This window comes from Seriola dumerili, unplaced genomic scaffold (genome assembly GCF_002260705.1).
Source record: "Seriola dumerili isolate Sdu_G_001 unplaced genomic scaffold, Sdu_1.0 BDQW01000160.1, whole genome shotgun sequence".
Taxonomy (NCBI): Eukaryota; Metazoa; Chordata; class Actinopteri; order Carangiformes; family Carangidae; genus Seriola; species Seriola dumerili.
Genome location: NW_019174415.1, coordinates 847,181 through 868,597, shown reverse-complemented (window position 1 = coordinate 868,597; position 21,417 = coordinate 847,181). Strand labels below are relative to the sequence as shown.

Below are 21,417 nucleotides of genomic sequence, written 5' to 3'. Positions count from 1 at the left end.
TTTTTGTTTTTTTCAAGACATGCTGTTTCTAAAAATGACTCACTGTAAGTGAGCACAGTCACCCTGTGTAATTTTGGTAAATCTGCCAAAATGAATGATGCTTTCTGAAAATGGAAATCATCATACTGTGGAGCTTTTATAAACTGGTTGGACCTTATCATTTAAAGCATGTAGTGTGCATCATTCAGATAATTTGACATACATATGAGAGCTTTGCACATGTTTACTTGTATGTGTGTGTATTTGTGTGTGTGTGTGCACAGTTCTAAGCTGAGATCATAGGACCACTTGCTTTAGGAAGCTTTTCACCCGAGGCTTTGTGTACAGCAAATGTGATGTCAAATCAAATCAAATTTTATTTATATACCCCAATATCACAAATTGCAAATTTGCAGCAAGGGGATAAAGAATCTGTAACAATCTGTAAAGCATACAACACTAACACCCATAGATGTTGTGTGTTCAGAACTGAGCAACAAAGCAGATTCACATATGGACAATCAGGATGACAACGTTATATTATAAAATATGATGTGGGAGGACATTGAGCCACTTTCAAGTGCCACTAACTCATATGAACTGAGCCACATGACCTCCTCTTGAAAACAAAAATGTTACAATAATCCAGTCTGGATGACACAAAGGAGTGAATTAGGGTTTCGGCATCAGCCATAGACAGAAAAGACAGAATTTTAGCTATATCATGTAGGTGAAAAATGCAGTCTTGGTGATGTCTTTAATATGCTGAGCAAAAGAGAGGATATGATCAAATGTAACACTAAGGTTCTTGGCGGTCATACCTCAAAAAAATCACCCAGTTGTCGAGACTTGCTGTCAAATGATCAAACTTTTGTCTATGTTGGGCCATAGCATCTGAGTTTTATCTGAATTTAGGGGCAGGACATTTTTTGACATCCAGCTTTTCACAGCAGGTAAGCAGGCCTCTAATTCTATCATCTGAGATGAGCCATCAGCTTTTATAGGAAGATACAGCTGAGTATCATCAATGTAACAATGAAAATTAATTTCATGACTGCATATGATTTGGCCAATAGATTAAATAAAAAGAGCAAAAAGCAGAGGGCCAATTACAGAGCCCTGAGGCACTCCATATTTCATACTATAAAATACTGATGTAGTGTGGGAAACACTGTGTCCTTTCACCTAAGTAAGACTTTAACCATGTGAATGTCAGGCCAGAGACACCAAATTCTAGTCAGTCTGGGAGTATACCATGATCTATAATGTCAAAAGCCTCTCTGAGATCAAGTAAACCAGTAAACCACAGCATTTTTAAAGCTAGTGGGGATGGTGCCAGTTGTAAGTGATAAATTAACAATGTTTAGGATTGTAGATCCCAAAACTGTCCAGAGATCTTTGGAAGGTTTTGCTGGTAGAGGGTCAAAGAGACAGGTGGCAGGTTTTGAAGCCAACACCAACAACGGCTGCAGAGATATAGCCTCAAAATATGTTAAAAACAGAGACTGTCAGGGGTACAATGTAATGCCCAACTGGTTGTGCAGAAAAAGTCCGAGATGAGGAAATAATTTGGTATCAAATCTTGTCTATGTCATGGCAGAGAAAGTCTCAAAACTCATGAACCATTACAGGAGAGCAGCTATGATGTTAGTAAGTTGGTTAGATTTTTGCCATCTGCATTTTCACCTCCTATAGGCTTATAAAGGGCAAGTGTTTCTTCAGTAAACCAGGGTGTAGACCTTTGACTGTAGTTTTGGTAGTAAGAAGTACAACAGAATCAAACTGAATTCTCCAAATTCTTCTTAAAGTTTTGAGTAAAGGCCAGGTGTTCTTTAGAGCACCACAAGGTGGAATGGTGAGAGTCTCGGACAAAGCAATGTATAGCTGATGGATTTGGTTTTTAATACAAGAGTCTCAAAAGATTTAAAGATAATATCCAGTTTGAAGGTCAAAGTGAATATAGTCTTGCAGATTAAGGCAGCATGCTCACATTGTTTAGCCTGAGCGACACGAGATTGGTTGGAAGCTTCATTTAATGGTAAAACATACGTGAATGCAATGATAAATAGAGCAGATATAAAGATATCTTTATCCAGAACAAGCATTTCAGCTTGTATTAAACTGGACAACATGATGAAGAACCCATTTTTGAGGATTTGGGGCAGAAACAGGAACAGTTACATAAACATAAAGACTGTCCACTGGACAGCATTGTGATACAACTGGCTGTTATTTGTGTCTTGCTTGACGGCAAAGATTTAAAAAATGGGGCAGCAGGTGGTTGGAATGAGGTAATGCTTTTTTATTTTCCCTCCTTAGCTTTTGATTGCTGTCTAAAACTGATTTTAGTTTTTCATTCAGAAGCATGTTTCTCTGACACAAAAGTTGTTTAGAGGGCATTTGGAATAATCCTGGTGGACTGAACTTTAAAGTCTCACATCACAAAGAGATTCGGGCCTCTAACCACTGTGGTAATTCAGTTATGGCCTTGTAAACAAGGGTAAAATATTTGTAACAATGACATTAGTTTTATTGGGGTTCAATTTTCACTTAAAATATTTAAATATTCTCACTAATAATATGTTCCACAAATCTTATGACATACCTGAATATATGGATGTGTATTTCAATAGAAACATAAACATGATATGATGTATACATTATCAATATTACATGGTGTGGATATTTGTGTAGGATCTTGGTGACTGTTCACCAGAGGATTTATACACAGAAACATTCTGCCTCAGATCCTTCAGTCAACAATCCTGCCCTCCCTGTCTGGGGAAAAAGGCTTTCAATTGCATGTTTGTGTGTGTGTGTGTGTGTGTGTGTGTGTGTGTTGTGTGTGTGTGTGTGTGTGTGTGTGTGTTGGGGGCAGCATAACCCCTGATGAGTCAGATGAGTCACGTCTTCTTTGCATCCAGCCTATAAAAAGATTCCTGGCTTTTTATGGATCTCTAATGGACTAGTCACAAGGAACTAAATTTGCCTCAAAGACACACACAGACACAGACACTCACACGCATGCACACTCCGGCACGTGGCAAACTTCAGTTATAGGCTTGACAGACTCTCGGGCACCACACTGACTGCATTCATTGATGTGCATTCTGCTAATGACAAACAGCAGGCAGAACATCAACCACAAACGGCAGGATTTAAATTCATGAAAGAAACAACAAGATCCAACACCAGTCATGCTGGCATTTGTATGTGTTGCTCTGTGTGTGTTCACAGGGAAATAGCTGTCTTATCAGCAGCCATAGCAGGCATGTTACAGTAAAGAGCTCACCACTGGGTTCCAGTTGTTTTTGGTGGCTTTCAGATGAACACCAGCCCACGGCCTAGGAGCCAACTGCATTCAAGCTGAGGTAAACAGGTAGAATCAGGGAAACATACAATAAGTATAAAATTAATTTGACTATTTTTTCCTCAACATTTGTATACACCGACAATTATCATTTCACTGAAAAGTCACCATGGCAATAAAAACTGTAGTGAGTATGCTGTATACCGTAGGTGACTGTATGTTTGTATTAGGGGAGTTTTGATACACCAGTATTGATGATAACCATGATATTTAAAAAATGAATTATTGATATTGTGTCAGTTCATTTGGGTCCCTTTTCACTGTCCATTAAGTGTAATTGTTCTTTTTGTACGCCTCTGTACAGTTATGGTGACAGACTCTCTCCCCACCGCCCCACACTCACATTTGAATCTAATTCATTTGCTACAAAAGAGACACACAATAAACACAATTCAAAATGAATTTAACTGATAGCATTATTATTACTATTATTATAACTTAAAATTTTCTATCGATATCACAATAATGTTGTTATTGTGAATCCTTTTTGGGAAAAATAATCGTATCATGAAAATCTAATCTTGTGACAGCCCTAATTTGTATATGTATGTGTATATGTATAGAGAGCCCTGCTAGGCACACACATTTGAAAGAAAAAGGATCTGGAAAATATCACAAAAATAATAATAATATAATGATATCTTCCTTTGAGTGACAAAATTATTTAAGCCCCACGTCTGTCAAAAAATACTCAACAGAGAGGGTCTTCTGCACTGACATTATACACAAACACATTATACAGAAAAGCATAGTATTTGAACAGTTCTGTGAATTTGGGGTAGAAAAAAGAGACTATTTCAGAAAGGGCACATTTTTATACATAAAGGCAAAAAGAGAGTTAAACACTTCCAGTCTTGTTCAGTGCACCTCTTCTCTGCCTTTAACCTCTTGTTCTCATCCACTTATGGGCTCAATAAGAATTAGATTGATACAGTAGGATGCTTATGTCTTATGGCTGATAAAAGCTTCATTGTGTAAAGAGCTGGACACTCTGAGTTGAAGGATGGATAAATGGAAAGGCTCTGATTGTTAAGTCCTGGTTATTGATTTTTATCACTGGGCTTCCAGCTGCCAGAGGGATTCTGAGAAATGGTTGTACAGTATAGGCGCCCTCTGAGGGGCAGGGAGGGGAGTTTCCTCAGAGAGATGATTACTTTTTTCAAGAAGTTGTTTTGAAATATTTTTGGAAAAAATAAATCAATAGCAGTTTGCGGACACAATACACTTGTTATGCAACACAACTGTCCTACATACTGTATATACCGAAGCTTATAATGCCTCTATTGCATAAGCTATAAAAGACCGTAAGATGTTGCAATTACTTTACCATTTTGTGCAACATGTTCCTTGAGCACGTTTTTAGAAAGCACATGGGGTAAGTTATCCAATAATGAGCCAGGAGTAGTACTATCATCAACTTATTACTTCTATTTCAAAGAAGACTCCAGTTCCATCACCGCTGTGTCTAAAGGAGGAGTAAACAAGCCAACCCATGATGTCAGAAGAGGAGGATACAATTGATCTCACGAGACCAGAGAAAAAAAACACTTTGATGGGCCTCATAATTTGTGGTTCTGAGGGCTGATATTACACTGTATTGGATGAAAAACTGCAGTGTTTTTCATTATGATTATTTATAATCATATCACACTCAGAATTCAACACTTGCATGTTTCTCTTCTTGTGTTTTTGTTTTTTGCATAGTTCGCAAGGTACAAGTGACCTTGCTTTGACCCATGCACCCCTTTCAACATCGCCTTTTCATTGCTGTATCACCACTGTCTGAATAAATTAACTCGCTTAGCACTTGACTCAAAGGTCAAAAAACTGTATACAAAATTCCTCTCTATTGTGGACTCACACTAACCCAGCACACAGGAGGGTACAGAGCTTATGAGGGGGCACAGATCATAGATCTTGGTATTTTATTTCTGGGTGTTATTTGGGCAGACATACACTACACTTTCTGTTTGTCTCCCAGGAAATGGTAACGGTTAGTGTTATTGGCCATGCAGTCCTAATTTGCTGCGCAGTGTTCCTGACAAGAATTTATTAGTAATCTAATATTCTGATGCCAGTCATGTTGTTTTCGAGCTCTTGACAGACACAGTGGAACCTTTAAGTACCATAACAAGAATGGTGCGGACACTTTACAGAAGCCAGGCCAGCTTTGGAAAACAACCAGAGTGGGAAAAAAGGAAGAAAAGACCAAGAGAGAAGAGAGAACCAAAAAACAACAGATTGATTTATGAAAGATGTAAACAATTATGGTTCAACTTGAAGTCTTGCATATCTAGGGAATCAGAAAAATGCTCTTCCTCATGATTGTTTTTCTTTCTAAGTGTTGAATGTTGCTTATTTAAAAGAATGCAAATTAAAATAGTTTTTTCCTAATGTCAATAAACCAAGTTTGACTGGAGCGACTCAAAGTATAATGTTACGCACAAAGTCAGTCTGCGTGTAAGCAGATGCAGACTTAGATGCTAAGGCAAATCTAATGAGTACAGTGTAATGGTGTATTTCCTATGTCGCTGGTATTCCCATGAAGTGTGTTTACAGCTAATTTCTACACATAGTAATACAGTGACGTAGCCTTATAACAATTGTCATGAATGTTGTTTTTCCTTTCCTGGGCTGAGTCTCTATTATAGTCAGATACTTTGTAAAGTCATGCTGACTAACATGCTCGTATATACTGTATATATAGCCTACTAGTCTCAGTTTTGGCAGCCAGTGATTTTACAGTTTGGACGTCACAGCACAAAAACTGCTGTGCCCTGCCCCTGATATTCTCATTCTGTGAAGATAAAGAAAGACAATAAAAAAGGCTGGTTTGAGTGAATACATGAAACATGAATACATGTGCTCTGTCTCCCTCTATGTGCCAGATATTGCATTACTCTGGAATTGCAAGTTAAATATAGACTGAGGGAAAGCTTGTAAGATAATTTGATGAGCGTGTTGCAAAGTGGATTAGAAGCCGTGAAATCTTATATGACTGAGTTAACCTAAAACTGATGCTGCAGGCTCACAGTAGCTGTGTCTGCATGTCAGGACTGATCGAGTGACACAACACCTACTGGTTGTATCCCAAATAGATGAAGAAGGGTTGCCTGATAATTGTCACTGGAACAAAATCACACAACACTGGCAGTTTGCAAAATTCCACAGGTGCTTAAACTTTAATAAATATTAAAAATTAAGTTCTTTTTCATATGTACAGATATCGTACAGAAAGATCCATAGGTGCTTTTGCAGTTGCTGCAAGTTAGAGATGTACCAATAATAAAACTTTTAGAAAAGAAAATATACTGGCCCTCAAAGCTTCTATGTAGATACAGTTAATACAAACAGGTTTATTATATTTTTTTGTATTCTTTTTTTTTCTGACAAAAAAAGCACCACTTGACTGTTAAAAAACAAAACACAAAAAATGCAATCAAAATATTTTTTCTGTCTTCAATAAGTTTGTTTTTTTACAACTAGCTTCATGAGATATCAAAATATATCATCAAAATCCAGGAAGCACCAAGTGTTCAGCAATGTCTCTCACCAGACTTCTTCACTGTATCTTAACTTCCTGAGAGATGAAAGACCCCGTTTGCTTTGGAAAAGGCAACATGATCCAAGCAGTGTAAACTTACACAATGAAATTAAACCAAAAGGAAACTATGACTTTCTGATTGTTTGGCATTACCACTATTGCTCTCAGGCCTCCAAAGGCTCCAATTGTCAGTGTGTGTGTGTGTGTGTAGGGTATTCAGAGTGCTGGCCACTAAACAAGGAAACATTTTCATCTTGTGCTACAGTAGCTGTTATCAGGTAGCTGAGAGGTATTCATATCTGTTTGGGGGAAATGAGCTGCAGTCATGGGCAGTAATATAATATTGGATGGAGATTTGGATTGTAGGTTGTAGATTTTGTTTCTCCATAAGTGCCAGTACGGATAATACCATTTTACAAACTACATTACATCTTATCTACATCATCCATTCGGTGAATCCTCAAACAAGACTGTGGGTGGTTTATAGGGATAAAAGCTTGGCTTTGTAAAGTGCTGGTCAAACTGGATGTACACTTTTCATCCCTTCTGTTTCTCATTATTGTGTTTACACAGGCAAGGCGATTTGCTTCAAATCTGCAACAGTCTGTACTCTAAAGGGCTTTTCTTTATTCAAAGCAACTGTTCAAACATTTGGCCATGATATTCTTTCTCTGCTGCAGTCCTGATTGTCATGATAGTAATATGACAGAGATTTGCGTTTTTGTGGAGAGGCCTGATAGAAAGCATCATGGCAGTTCACAGAGGGGTTTAAACAATTGCTTACGAAAGTCTGTAAAGAAAATGTTCATCTCTATAAGAGAAATGAGAAGGCTTGGTCTATCGTGCTCTGTGGCCTCTCTTCATCCTGAGGAGAAAGTTCCTCTTCTCCTCCAGAAGCTCCTGAATTCGTTTGTTCCTGGTTCTTTCTCGGAGGTTGACCCGGCGCTTTGGGATCAGGTTGTTTTGAGAGATGTCGTTGTCTACGCCGATGATCCTGTTGTATGAGATGTCGATGGAGTTGTTCTCGCTATTCTCCTCTGCTCTCCCCTGAGGTCTTATAGTAGAACCCGTGGTGGTCGTGATGGCTGGTTTTTCTGTTGTTGGAGCGATGGTGGTGGTAGGTGAGGTGGTGATGGACTGCGAGGTAGTCGTGGGAACACTCACAGGGATGTACTCAGAAAGGTCCAGCCAGGGCGTGGAGGCGAGATCTGTCATGTCCTCGCTGTTGATGGTCGGGATCACCATAGTTAGGCCATCGTCCAGCACCATGGTGTCACTGACCACACCCACATCGCCGTAGGACACGGTGATGTCATCACCACTGAGAATGGTCCCACTGGTTACTGTGACATCACCGCTGCTCGTCATGGTGATATCACCATACGGAATAATTCCACTGGGCATCGTGACATCATCAAAATCGCTGGTACCAGCAGGTGTAACGAAATCATCTAAAGTACTGGGTGTTACAGCTCCATTGTCCATACTGTCATGGTGCCACAGTGGAGTTTCATCTGTAGCTGCTGTGTTGTTACTGATGAATGTAACATTGAATCTTGACCCAGGGAAAGGCGATGGATCATATAGACTAGTGCTAGAGGAAACAGTGGAGGAAAAGTAGTCTCTTGATGGTTCTGGGCTTGTGTAGGGAGAGGGAGCTGTGCTGTAATAAGATGACTTTTCAAGTGCTTTCTGTTTTGGATTTGTCTTTTTTGCTGTGCCCTTATTCTGATTAACCTTGGCTTGTGAGGCTGTGGCAGTTTTGGGTCCTGTTTTTGGGTTCTTTTTATGGTTTGTCTTGGTTTGAGTTTGTTTTAACGCTTTTGTCTTTGGCTGTATGTTTTTTTTGGGACTGGCCTTTGGTGGAACCACCTTTTTGGGCATTGGTTTAGGTTTTTTCTCAGGAGTAGGCTTCACTGGAGTAGTCTTTTTGGGAGTTGTTTTTACTGGAGTAGTCTTTTTGGGAGTTGTTTTTACTGGAGAAGTCTTTTTGGGAGTTGTTTTTACTGGAGTAGTCTTCTTGGATGTAGACTTTGCTGGGGTAGTCTTCTTGGGTGTAGACTTTGCTGGAGTAGTCTTTTTGGGTGTACACTTTGCTGGAGTAGTCTTTTTGGGAGCTGTTTTTTCTGGTCTATCATTTTTGGGATTGCTGTTGACAGAAGTATTCTTTTTTGGAGTAGCATTTGTTTTCTTTTTGGGACTGATCTTTGGTGGAATCACCTTCTTGGGGTTTTTCTTTGGAGGAATATTCTTTTTGGGCTTGGATTTCAGCAGGGTGTCTGTTTTTGTGCTACATTCTGTTGGATTTGTGAGTGTTGGACTAATGACTGACGTAAGGTCTATTGTAGTTATCATACCAGATGTGGTTAAGCTATTTGTAGTGCTCTGTAACTGTGGATCTGTGCTCTCCTCTATGTCTGGGACAGGCAGAGGCAGGGGATGAGCAGTAATACTGAGAGAGGTAGTAATAACTGAGGTGGTTGCCATGGAAGAGGTGGTGGGGAGGGAAGGAGCACTAGTGGCAGATGATAGCTGACTTGTGATCAAGTCTGTGTTGCTGAATGAGGATGGGGTGGAATGAGGGAGAGGAGTGGTGAAGGTAGGAGGATGAGTGATGGTCCAGGGGCTGGTGGTAGAAGTTGAAATGGTGGTGATGACAGGTTTGGTGGGTTGGATGGTGGTGAAGCCAGAGCTGAGGGCGCCGGTGGGGGGAGGAGCTGTGACACGGGGTCGGATAGAAGTGATGGGGGTGGATCTGGAGGTGGATCTGGAGTTGGGTGGAGGCTCTGCGATGGTGACATTGCTGCAGGACTTGCAGCACATGCGCTGGAAGTCCGGTAGAGAGCAGTATCGCTTCAGCATCTCCATACGACAGAACACGGAGCGGTCTCCATGACAACGCTGGCCTGTGAAGGAGAGAACAGAGAGCTGAGACCGGGCACAGCCAGTGGGAGAAACTATGTAGGGGTGAATGTGTGTGTGTGATTGCTGGGATATGTCTTTGAGTCTGAAAGAATGTGCATTAATAAGAGTATATTATGAAGTCTCTGTGTGCATGTTAGTTTATACAGAAAGCACATAAATGTGGGTGTGTGAGTGTGTTGGTTCCACACCGTGCAGAGTACAGTAGTAAAGCCACACCATTAGCAGAGGATGCAGGGAGGAAGAGGAGAAAAACCCAAACATCAAGAGCAGTCATGAGATTAGTCCAGAGCAACTGAAATGGAAAAAGAAGGGTCGCCAGTCTTGTGTTGTAAATATAACTGTCTTTCTCGTCTGAAACGCTTGATGTCTAATTTTGACTCATGCAGCTTTGTGTTGCCTCTCCTTCAGGTGCGCATCATTCTTCAGTTAAATTTTCAGGCTCTACCACTTGACTTGTACCCTTTTTGTACCATGCCAGTAAAAATAACTGTTCTCCTGGCAATATTTGACATTTTCTCTGACAAATAATCTAGCCAGTGAACATTCCTAGTGAGAGAAAGATCACACTTTTTAAAACATTTTTATTGATACAACTTTGCTGTTGAGAATGACAGGAACTGAAACAATGAGATGTACGCCCCCCCCTGCTCAATATATAGATATATTCTTTTCTTAAGAAAAATAATTCAACTGTATTGAAAGTTACAAGTTCACAGTCACTTTGGTAAAACACTTCATTACTCTGAAATCAACCAGTCAATCTGTTTATCGATTGAAAAAAAACAAAACAAAAAAACCCAAAAAAAGAAACCAAAAAAACCCCCAAAAAAACATGAAGTACATAAATGATATTTGCTGTTTAAATAAAATACATAATTTCCATGATGATGTAAAAACTGGAATGGCACATTAAGTGTCATATGAAACATTTACAAAACATTAATAAAATTTCCCTGATAAATCAAAGTGCATATAGACGCAGTGCACGTAGTCCATCTGAATGTTTCTTCAACGTTAGCCAAACGTTAGCCAGCCCCACGCAGCAGGCCAGTGAAGCCACAAAACAGTTACCCATAGTATAGAATATTATAGAAGAAGATAACAGTCATGAACATTATTAAATACAGTCAACACCAATGTTATATACAGTATCGCACTGCTAGGTCTGGCTTGGTCTCATACAGTCCAACTCCAGCAGAAGGAAACCTTGGATAGCTCGCTACATAGTCACAACAGAAATATGTGATCACAATACAATGACAAGTCTGAAGTGTTTTTTTTTTTCTAGACGCCATATGTGTCGATACCCTAGGCCCTTTGTAAACCCTTCCCAGTAGTCGGACATTGGTCCAACATCACCTTGGTAGGTTTGATGGTTGGCGGGTGTGAGTTTGTTAAGTTGGTTTGAAGCTGCCTCTATTCCGAGTGAAACTTTGAATGAGTAAAGCCATCTCTTTCACAGATAAATGCCATTACATTCAATCCAAGATAAGGCATTGTTCATGTGGTTAATGTTCATCAAAATAAAATGAGATCATCGGACGCTCTCAAATCAAAGTTTATGAGGTATTTCTGTATCTGATTGCAATGTGTAAAAGCCCGAATGATTAAGCACCCACACACACACACACACACACACAAAGCACAATCACAACCTAACACACACTAACAAGAAGACTATTTCTCATTCACTCGCCCATTCTTCATTTACTCACTCATCTAAACTTACACCCAAGACCCACATGCATCCATCCACATATACAGACACACACAGATGCACCAACTCTCTCTCTCACACACACACACACACACACACACACACACACACACACCCACACACACTCACACACACACCCACACACACTCACACACACACGCAAACGCGCACACACACACACACACACACACACAAACACACACACACACACACATATGTACACACAGACATACAGGTGATGGATGCAAATGCGCATGACAAAACGTGATCCTATCCTTAAAGAAAACAAGAAGCGACAGTAAACCACTGATCCATCTGAGAGAATGGAGAGGCAACTAACTGACCAAGTCCTGCATAATATAGGTCTGACCCCTTCCCCCCGAAACACTTTACCTTTTATTAAATATTCATCTGTATTCATGTAAAATCAATAAAAAAATACACATAACAGTCAAGGATCTAAGCGATCAATAGCAGTCCAAAGGTTTTAGGCAAATAAGCTACAGCTTATTCATGGTAAAACATTATTAATATTATTGTTACTCATATAGATTTAGATTTATAGGTATATATAAATACAAATATATTTATAGATGTATTTGTTTAAAGTCTGCAAGCACAAATAAGCTGCATTTATTGAACTTTAGTATAACAGTCAAAGAGAGGATGGCTGATGGTGAGGTGAAATGGGAAGCAACCTCAAGCGGTCAGACTACCCTGTTTTTTTTTTTTGCTATTTTTTTTTTTTTTTCTATTTGCCTTTACTTTAAGATTCTTCAATTTCCCTCCCCCCCAAAATCAGAAGGTTTGCTTATGTCACTTCCTGTTCCTGTGCTGAGTTCCTGTCAATCTGAGAATGGAACGTAGAATGAGACACCATTCTCATCCCCGAATGGAACCAGGATGTCAGATGAGCACTTTAGCAAAGATGTCCTCATTGTGACAAGATCACATTCACAATAAAGCTTTCATATTTTTTTAAAACTTTTTTTTCTCTATATAGATATTTATATACCTTTTCTGTTTATTTTCACACCTGTTTCTCCTCACAATGACAGTGCGCTACAAAAAGGAAAAACCGTAGCTGCATCTCAGGAGTGGTAACCCATGACAACACGCAGCTAGCTCGCGCAAAACATGGCCGCCAAATGCAGAGACACACATGAACGGCTCTTTGACACGTCTCGGGAGGTGTCACTGAAAACCTGTTCGCCTTGCCACTTCGAATCCTTTTCACATCAAATTTTTTGTTGATCTTTTGAGTTTTCGACTGGCCAGCGGTTACAACACAATGCTCCACAAAGGAGAGAGAGAGATAGAGAGAGAGAGACAGAGCAAGAGAGAACCAACTAGCACACACAGGAGCCAGAGACCTCCCCCCAGTCAGAGCTGTCTCAGACACACAGAGAGAGAGACAACATCCCCCCCCCAAAAGAGAAGCGAAAGCTTTGCCGCTCGCTCACGGGCGTGGGCACAGGCACGGGGCGTGAGGGAGGGGCGGGTCAGGGGGCCAGCCGGGGCCGGCCCTGCAGAGACAGGAGGACAGAGATGGGCAGGGCCCAGCAGAGGACAGACATGCAGCTGCGGCTGCCGCTGTGGAGGCCAGGCTGGGAACTAATGAGGGAGGTTTTACGTGAGGAGATCTTCGGGAAGTTGGGGTTGGGGCGAGACAGCCACTGGATCAGGATGTTGCCGTTCTTGTTGAGGAGGTCTGATGAGCCTTCTGCAGAGACAGGGGGGAGAGAGAGTGATGGAGTTTATAAGGTGAGAAGGGAACTCTTTTAGTGGTTTATGTATTTTTTGTTTGATCACCTATCCGTCTTCCCTTCTGTGCTGAGACAGGGTTTATTTGCTGTGTAGTTTAGTATTGAGCTTCATCCTTTTCCCCTTATATAGCTTCAAGGCTGGAAAAATCATCTTATTCCACAATGGTCCACTTATTCCACATTCATTATACACTGTGTGTCACTTTGTTCCAGCTCCTTATTTAAGATATATGATTCAAACCCTAGACTGCCATTCTGTCAAATAATATTCCCCAAATTTCTGCCAGACATACTGTAATTCGTATCAGTGATGTTTAAAAGATTAAGAGTTCTGTGCAACTAAATAAATTTGAGTGTCTACTCTCACATAGTGCAGTTTGCCCTGGCAGGCTATGTATGGGTGGAGGTTCCTCAGCACTTACTGGGACATGGATCCAAGCGACAGACTCTGATGGTGTCGGGCTTACTGTCGAGACACAGGCCGATGGTGTTGTCCCTGGTGTGGCACAGAGCCTGCCTCTGCTGGGTCCCATTACCACATGTCACTGAGCACTGGAGATAAAGAACATACACACAGACCAACACATTTTAACAAATCACTTAGTAAAGATAAAAATGTTTTCAAAGCTGTACAAAGGCATGTAAAGCACATTAACATCACAACTGTTTTTTGAATCATTATGCTTGGTTCACTGTAAGCAGTAACAGTCAAGATCACATGATCTGTTTTTCAGAGGTTATTCAAACCTGCCAATAACACAGTCCTGAGGAAGTCTAGTGAAATTTAAAACATTGAACGTCTGACAAAAATGCAACCTGCTGGGCTTCAATACAAAAATATCACTACAAGTATTTCCTTTAGAAAACCTTATTGCTCTGAGATTATTTTCAACTTTTCATTTTCATTTTTGAAAGGAGGGACCCATGTCCAGCCTGCGCACCTGTGACCACGGTCCGACTCTCCACTGGGTGGGACAGGGGTGTCTGTTGCAGGGTCTGCGGGCCTCGGGCCGGTCGTCGTTGCAGTGTTTATTGTGGATGGAGCGTGTGGTGTTGTCATCTGACGGCTGGACACAGCTGACTGAGCGTATTTGCATGCCCGTCTTTCCACATGGTTTGCTGCAGTTCTGCCACTCCCCTGTCACCCAGCTGGAGAACACCACGGGAGAGAGAGAAACAAGAGGGCACTGAAAATGTCAAAATGCTGAGGTAAACAATGTCAGAGGAGGGAAAAAAAGGGTCGACTAAATGCAGAAAAAGCCTAAAGTTGTCTCTATCACAGTGAAGTCAGATTCCCTGTGTTATAATTTTACAGTTGGTGGCATATAATACAATGCATACATGGGTGGAGGGCAGGGCTTCTGGTTGCAGTCTCTGGTGTCTCCTCTAGGTTTCATATTGGACTTGTTACAGAAGCTCTTGTGGACCATTTTACTGTCAACTTTTCTTCTGCAGCCGTATCGTTGATACTGCTTCCCTACAGCAGGAGGGGATAGAAAATATATCACAAAACAAGACAGGCATGCAAAATGCACACAGGTGATGCAACAAGTATGCTTCCTTGCTCTACTGTACCTCCACCACAGGGTTTGGAGCAGTAGGACCATCTCTTTGGGGCCCACTCATAGGCACTGTCTTCTACCAGCATGTTGTTCTGAATGGCAAAGTCACTGTCCATGTTCATCATGTACTTATAAGACAAATTGACGTCCTCATCTCCATGTAATTTCATCTACAAACGGAAAGATCATCGTAAATGAGTGAGAGACCCTGATGACAACAGACAAAACACTGATGTTTTAAGTGTAATTTATATTATTTGATGTGCAGAAAATGTTTGTGTTTAGCCGGCCACTAGCATCACTTATTTACCATGATAAGAATTCCATGTCTGAGAGGGCCAGTGGTCTGAAGGGTCTCCTTGTCATTGTCGTTCTCATATTCCCACTCCACGCCCTTTTCTATGACGGAGTGGGATTCTGGGTATTCATTTTCCCCATTCAAGAAACACAGTCCTGATGCCACATTCTTGACAGCTGTAGATTTGTGAGGAATATGCATTAATTGCACTTAGATACCAGACAAATACAAGTATATAGACATACACACGTTAAGGAAAAACTGTGTAGCGTGTCAAATACCTAAAGTATGTGAAGTTGCTTTGAGCTCTTGGATCAGTAGGTGTCTTGCTCCTCTGGGGATTTCAAGAACTTTGAGGAAACCTGAAATAAAACGAACATCTGGTTCATGACTCCAACATCATCACAAGCTCATTTTATAGTTTCCAGACAAAAAGCTTCAGCCAATCCCCAGAAAAGAGCTCTTACTCATTTCAAACAAGCATACCTGCTCACTAGTTAAAACCCCTGCAGTCTTGACTATTTTCATGCAGAATAAACTTCTGATTCTGGACATTTAGCTGCTATAACGTAGATCTGTCCCAACGTCAAGAGTTAGATAATATTCTTACAAACGTTAGCTCACACATCGAGGTTTGACGAAACTTCTTGGCAAATGCTCGACCCACGTGGAAAAAATGTCAAGTCAAATCTCACTGAGGTTTACACAGTGTTGCAAATCTTCCTCTAGAGGGCGATGTTTAGTTAAACATAAGTAAATACAGAGTAAAAGTGGCTTATAAACAAAGGACACTGGCCAACTATTTACCCTGTACTTACCAGCATGATGGACATCTGCTACACTGATGGAGCCAAGTCAAGCCTGTCCTGGATGTAGATGAGGGTTACTGTGACTGTTGGTGTGTGTTTACCTTGTTTCTTGGCTGTGCGCGTGATAGTGTCTTTGAAGGTTTTGCAGCTGGAGTTGTCACCTCCACACACTCCACACTTGTCCTCCTGCTTTGAGGAGCCGACCGCACCGTCACAGCCCACTTTCTGTTGATGAGGACACATAATGATTAACACGTGTACATCTGAACACATGCAGCTCTCTTGCTCTCATACACGCACTTAACGTCACTCACCTCGCACTCTCCGCGCACACACACACTGTGTAGGTCCTTGTATGAGCAGCGTGTGCCGTCCAGGACCATTCTCTGCATGAACACCACATCTCGTGACTCCTTGGCTTGGCAATGAAGGTGGCAGCGTTTGTTAGCTGGGAAACAAACACAAACATAAAAGTGACCCAGTTATTCAAATGATTGTCAGAATGGCAAGTCTGCAATATATTCTGATGATTTCATCTTTAAAACTGGTGGTCATTTTTCATCTTCTGAATGAGCTCTCCGTGAGTCAGCATGACGCTGTGTCTCATTGTCTGTCTGTGTGAGTCATACTACAACTACATGAGCCTCTAGAGACAAAACCTGGCAGTTCATCCCAGTAAGAATGAACACTCCTACTTCATCATGTTTATTACAGATGGACCTAATCCAAAGACCTTGTCTAATGGTGCTTTGACACTAATAAACAGGTGTCAGAAGTGCTACTGAAGAATTATAACATGTAGAGAAAACACATTTTTGTGTCAGGGCTCCAGGCAGAGCACAGTGCAGGTGTGATATATGTATCACAGTGTAGATAGATTTAAAATACAGTATATTTACAGACATATAGGTTTCTATACACAAGTACACCCATATCAGCCATTCAATCCAAGTGGCTATAAAACAACACCACACAGATAAACATATTCTATGTCATGAAAAAAAGAAAACAGTACTGAAAACAATTTCTAAAATTACCTGCTGAATCAGAGTTTGGAGAAACAGAAAATACTTTGCTGAATTTTAAGACCGTGTAAAAACTTTGTTTTGAGGTTTTCAGGATGTATGAGGTGTTTATTAAAAAGTCTGAGACCCCGCCATATTTTGCACATTGAGGAGTTCTGGGAGACACCTGAGTGTGTGCCAACTCTGAAAACAGCAGACAGTTTGGGGCTTTTATTAAATACGACAGACCAAAGGGTCGGCGGAATCCCTCTAACCAGTTGGTTGAACTGCCACACAAACAGGGCAGCCTTATGTTTGATGTGTCTTTGCTCAAGAGTATTTTACAGTATATCTGTTGACACGGGAATAGACCCAAATAGAGACAAAAAACCAACAGTGTGTCAAACATCTCTAAACAAATACTACAATTTCACACTCAGAGCAGACACTCTTTTTCGCTCCTCACACTATCTGGAACTCAGAAGATGACAGACCATGAATGGAATTCAATTTCACCTACCTGTTCACTTTTTTCTCCCTCACACACACAGACACGCACATCTGTGCTCGCACACACACACGAAAAAGTAATTTGAGACTGAGAAAGCCTTGCTGAAAAATATGGCATTTAGAAACGATAAGAACAGAGAAAAACAATTTAGCGAGGCGCCTCTTAGCCAAGTGTGTGTACCGTAACCTCCGATTAGATATGGAGACAGCTCAGCACTTTTCTCCAGGGATGCCCTTTAGTTGGATGATAATTTAATACATATCAGGAAGGCAGTGACACCTCCACTTAAGAGACAGGGGTAGGTCTGACAACCACACACACACACACACACACACACACACACACACACACACACACACACACACACACACACACATCCTCACACTTCTCAAAAAATGTAAAAAGGTTTTTGGATATTAAGTGGAGAACTTTGGCATGTGATCCCACTGGGAATCTGATAGTTTGTCAACTGATAGCAGCTACATGGGTGGAGAAAAAGGTGTAGGAAGGCAGGGTTTGGGAGGTTCAAATGACTTGGGTGGGGAAAGAAAAGACACTGAGTTCAAAGAAGATTGTTTTTAAAGAGATTTTCAAAGACATGGTGTGTTTTTACGGGAGGGCGTAGACATACCTCAAAGCACACTCAGACTCAGCAGGACAGCCAGATGTCAATGACCATGACAGAACACAACCTATATATATGTATAAAACCCTCCAAACCCCAACCACATTCATGAATTATGTGTTTGCTTCCCCTTCTTGGCCTTCATTCATACAACTTCCACAGTGTGTAGTCATTTAGGGTTTGCGATTCTCAGGTTGGTGGCTTTGTTCTGACAGCCTTTCCATCTGTGGGTGTATACTCACGGTCTGGGTGTTCATAAGGCAGCCAGTGCTTGTTGCTGTAGAGTTCAAAGCGAGGGTCCCAAGCGTGGCATTGCTCCTCTCGCGGGTCACTGTAGATATCCTCGCATTCATTGGTGTTGCACATCTGGAACTGATAGGTTGCCCCCACACAGGTGCGGCCCCCGTTGGCTGGTCTGAGGAGGTGGCAGGACAGGTGACTCATGAATATCTTTATCTGTCTATATATGTATTATGATTTACTCCTATGATATATTGGCTTTTATTTGAAGGCCAAGGTGACTATCAAGTCACACACATAAACACAGAATGAAAACTTTCAACATCACTTTTTCACACACAGCTTCATACCTTGGATTGTCACAGTCGCGTGTGCGAAACTGTACTCCTCCACCACAGGTGCGGGAGCACTGGCCAAACTCACTCCATGAACCCCAGTTTCCATCTTGCTTTATGATGTCAGGGGTCAACCAGATGCAGTGACCTTTAAAGCAATGCTGCAACAGGCCGAGAACAAAAGACAGATGTGGTTTCATGAGGCCAACAAATGATTTTTCACAGACATAATGTGTGTTAAAGTACAGTGGGGTATAAATACCTTCCCATTGCCACACATGGTGCCATCAATGGGCGGTCCTTTCTTGGTCTTGCAGAAGAAGGGATTGTCTGGGTGGCTACACCACAGCTGCTTACAAGGGTCAAATGTGCGATACTGCGGGGCACAAAGAGAGACTCCTTCTTACAATCAAAAGCCCAAACATACAGTACACACAGACTGACCCTCAGTAATACAAATCAACCATCATGAGACAGCTGGAATGAGACTTAACACTGAGAATAGGAAATAAAAGAGAGATGAGAAGAGATATCACAACAACAATAACCACAACAGTGTTATACCCAACAACAACAACACCGACCCTGTACTGTGTCACTGCACTGTACACTACGCTCCACTGAGAAACACACAGCCATTCATGCAAACTAAACCAAAGGATGAACGAGAGAGACAAGACTCTCAGAATGAGACAGCTGTGGTTTAATTAGGTCACTAGGGAGGTCAGAGGGCAGAGGGCAAAAGGTCAGAAGGCCAAAAGGTGAGGTCTTAGTGACCTCTATGACGCCCCTAGACACAAATCAAGGACCAAATTCTCCTCCTTGTCTGATATGAACCATTGATGAGGATTCCACCAAAGTAACCTGCAGTCCAGTGTCTGAGGAGCCGTGCCCTCCTCCCTCCTTTTCACAGATTTCCCTACCAACCATGACCCCAGGGGACCTTTGCAGGTCAGAGAGCGAGTCACAATCGATGGCTAGACTGTGGTAGGTAATCACCAATGACATCAGACTGGAGGATCCTAAAAGCTGAAGTGAAACATGGAAAAACAGCCTCTGTTCTGGCTCAGCCCTTTCCCCTTGGATGGGAAAGACATCTTCCCAACATTTTCCACTAGTTTATGGTCACGAGTGTGCCAATATAATGAGACTCTTCCTGCCAGCACTGCACTGATTGAACACAGATTTGCAGGAAAAGAGTTGGGGTATGGTACAGTTCAACAGTAGAGTCACAGTGTTTTTAGGGATTTTAAAGTCACTTTTTCTTGAAATGTGAGCATTTTAGAATCCTGCAGGCTAACGTCCAAAACATGACGATGGGTAGAACAGAGAAACAAAGTACAGTAAAAAAGAAAAGTAAGGAGCAACATTACAAACAATTACAACTTCAGAGGACAAATAGAAAAAGAAAATCTGAGAAAACAAATGACGGGCCACATGTCTTCCGGGAGGTGGGGTTACCTTACCTGCGTTCCTGCCTGGCCCGCCTTTTGTAGCTGAGGGGAATGGGTTTGACAAGAGAATAGAGGGTAATCTAGCAATGTGTGCAAAGCCCCTGAACAAGCCCTTTTTTTCAATCAAGCAACAGCTTCTCAACAGTGTGCCACAGTGGCTTCACAGTCATAGAGCGGGTGAGAGTGACAGGGGGAAGGTAAGATACCTGGCAAGATGCTGCTGCTGGGTGAAGCTCGTCTACTGTGTGTTCTTTTGTGTTTACAAAAATACTCTATTTGACGGGTTCATGTAAAGGCACTGTGGTATCAAGGTAAGTGTAAAGTTAAAATAAAGATTATTTATTATAATTAACATTAACAAAAGAAAAAAAGAAATAGCTAAACTATCAAAACCAATTACCCAGCTTGAACTGACTGTGTTCAAAGTGGGTCTACCCCCACTCTGAAAGACTGCATCACCTCAGGAGATAAAATGATGCTAAGCTTGAAAAAGCTGGTGGTAACTTGCCTTCAGTATGTCCCTCACATTGTTAGTGCAGGTAGTAAGTGTTAGTACAACCTAGCTATGTTAGTAAAGTCAAACTATGGTGATCTCTTACCGCGGTGCACATCGTGTAGCCCACACCGAAGTCAAAGCGACACTGTTCATTCATGGAGTAGTGCAAACCAGGGAGCTGAGGCAGAGACGGCCAGTTGTGGTCAAAGGGGTCGTCACGGAGACAGTCATAGGAACTGCAAGAGCAGACGAAAAAAAATGGGATGAGATTTTACTCACTTCCTTTATTTTTTTCGATTTACTCAAGTCATTGTTCATAAAATAAAGTATTTCCTCCATTAATCATACAGTCCATAAAATATCATAAAATAGTGGCAAATGGCCTTCAGTCTTAGAAAAGGTTGTCTAACCAAAAGCACAATCTGAAAGATATTTGATTTATTATTATATAAGGCTAAGAAAACCAGCCAATATTCAGGTCTGAGAAGCTGAAACCAGTGAGTGTTTTGGCACATTTGCTTAAAAATGACTTTCGATTAGCCCTTATTTATTGAAGTGTTTTCCATGAACCATTAACATGTTTTACAAACAACCATTATACCATTTTGACAGTAAGGCTTTCTTTCTTTGTAATATTATAACTTCCAGGTTAATGACATCTGATCTAAAAAAAACACAGATTATTGGCTGAAAATATCAACTACAAGCAAATTCAGTCTAAAATACTGATGCAAGTGTCGACCTTTAAAAGCCCATTTACTGTCATTAAAATCCTAGTATGA

At 41.2% G+C, this 21,417-nt stretch overlaps 2 protein-coding genes across 2 annotated transcripts in view; both read right to left on the bottom strand.

Annotated features, from left to right (window-relative positions):
* Positions 1–6,528: 6,528 nt before the first annotated feature.
* Positions 6,529–8,261, bottom strand: LOC111226438 (A disintegrin and metalloproteinase with thrombospondin motifs 2-like). The gene has a single exon (XM_022751582.1). It carries the CDS (start codon positions 8,259–8,261, stop codon positions 7,731–7,733), a length of 531 nt encoding a protein of 176 aa, XP_022607303.1. The 3' UTR covers positions 6,529–7,730.
* Positions 8,262–8,793: 532 nt separating this feature from the next.
* The window catches only part of LOC111226437 (A disintegrin and metalloproteinase with thrombospondin motifs 2-like), a 108,237-nt gene continuing 95,613 nt past the window's right edge, over positions 8,794–21,417 (bottom strand). The window contains exons 9-24 of the mRNA XM_022751581.1: positions 20,739–20,871; positions 18,948–19,061; positions 18,701–18,846; positions 18,353–18,525; positions 16,285–16,418; positions 16,072–16,195; positions 15,443–15,523; positions 15,174–15,337; positions 14,877–15,033; positions 14,643–14,778; positions 14,243–14,450; positions 13,724–13,853; positions 13,169–13,246; positions 9,694–9,799; positions 8,984–9,534; positions 8,794–8,939 (exon numbers count right to left, since the gene is read on the bottom strand). Of these exons, the coding sequence (XP_022607302.1) occupies positions 8,794–8,939; positions 8,984–9,534; positions 9,694–9,799; positions 13,169–13,246; positions 13,724–13,853; positions 14,243–14,450; positions 14,643–14,778; positions 14,877–15,033; positions 15,174–15,337; positions 15,443–15,523; positions 16,072–16,195; positions 16,285–16,418; positions 18,353–18,525; positions 18,701–18,846; positions 18,948–19,061; positions 20,739–20,871 (2,581 nt within the window). The remainder of the gene's footprint in view (positions 8,940–8,983; positions 9,535–9,693; positions 9,800–13,168; positions 13,247–13,723; positions 13,854–14,242; positions 14,451–14,642; positions 14,779–14,876; positions 15,034–15,173; positions 15,338–15,442; positions 15,524–16,071; positions 16,196–16,284; positions 16,419–18,352; positions 18,526–18,700; positions 18,847–18,947; positions 19,062–20,738; positions 20,872–21,417) is intronic.

Excerpts from the sequence above, each read along its gene's own strand:
- LOC111226438 (XM_022751582.1), bottom strand. The coding sequence starts at position 8,261 with ATGACGAGCAGCGGTGATGTCACAGTAACCAGTGGGACCATTCTCAGT.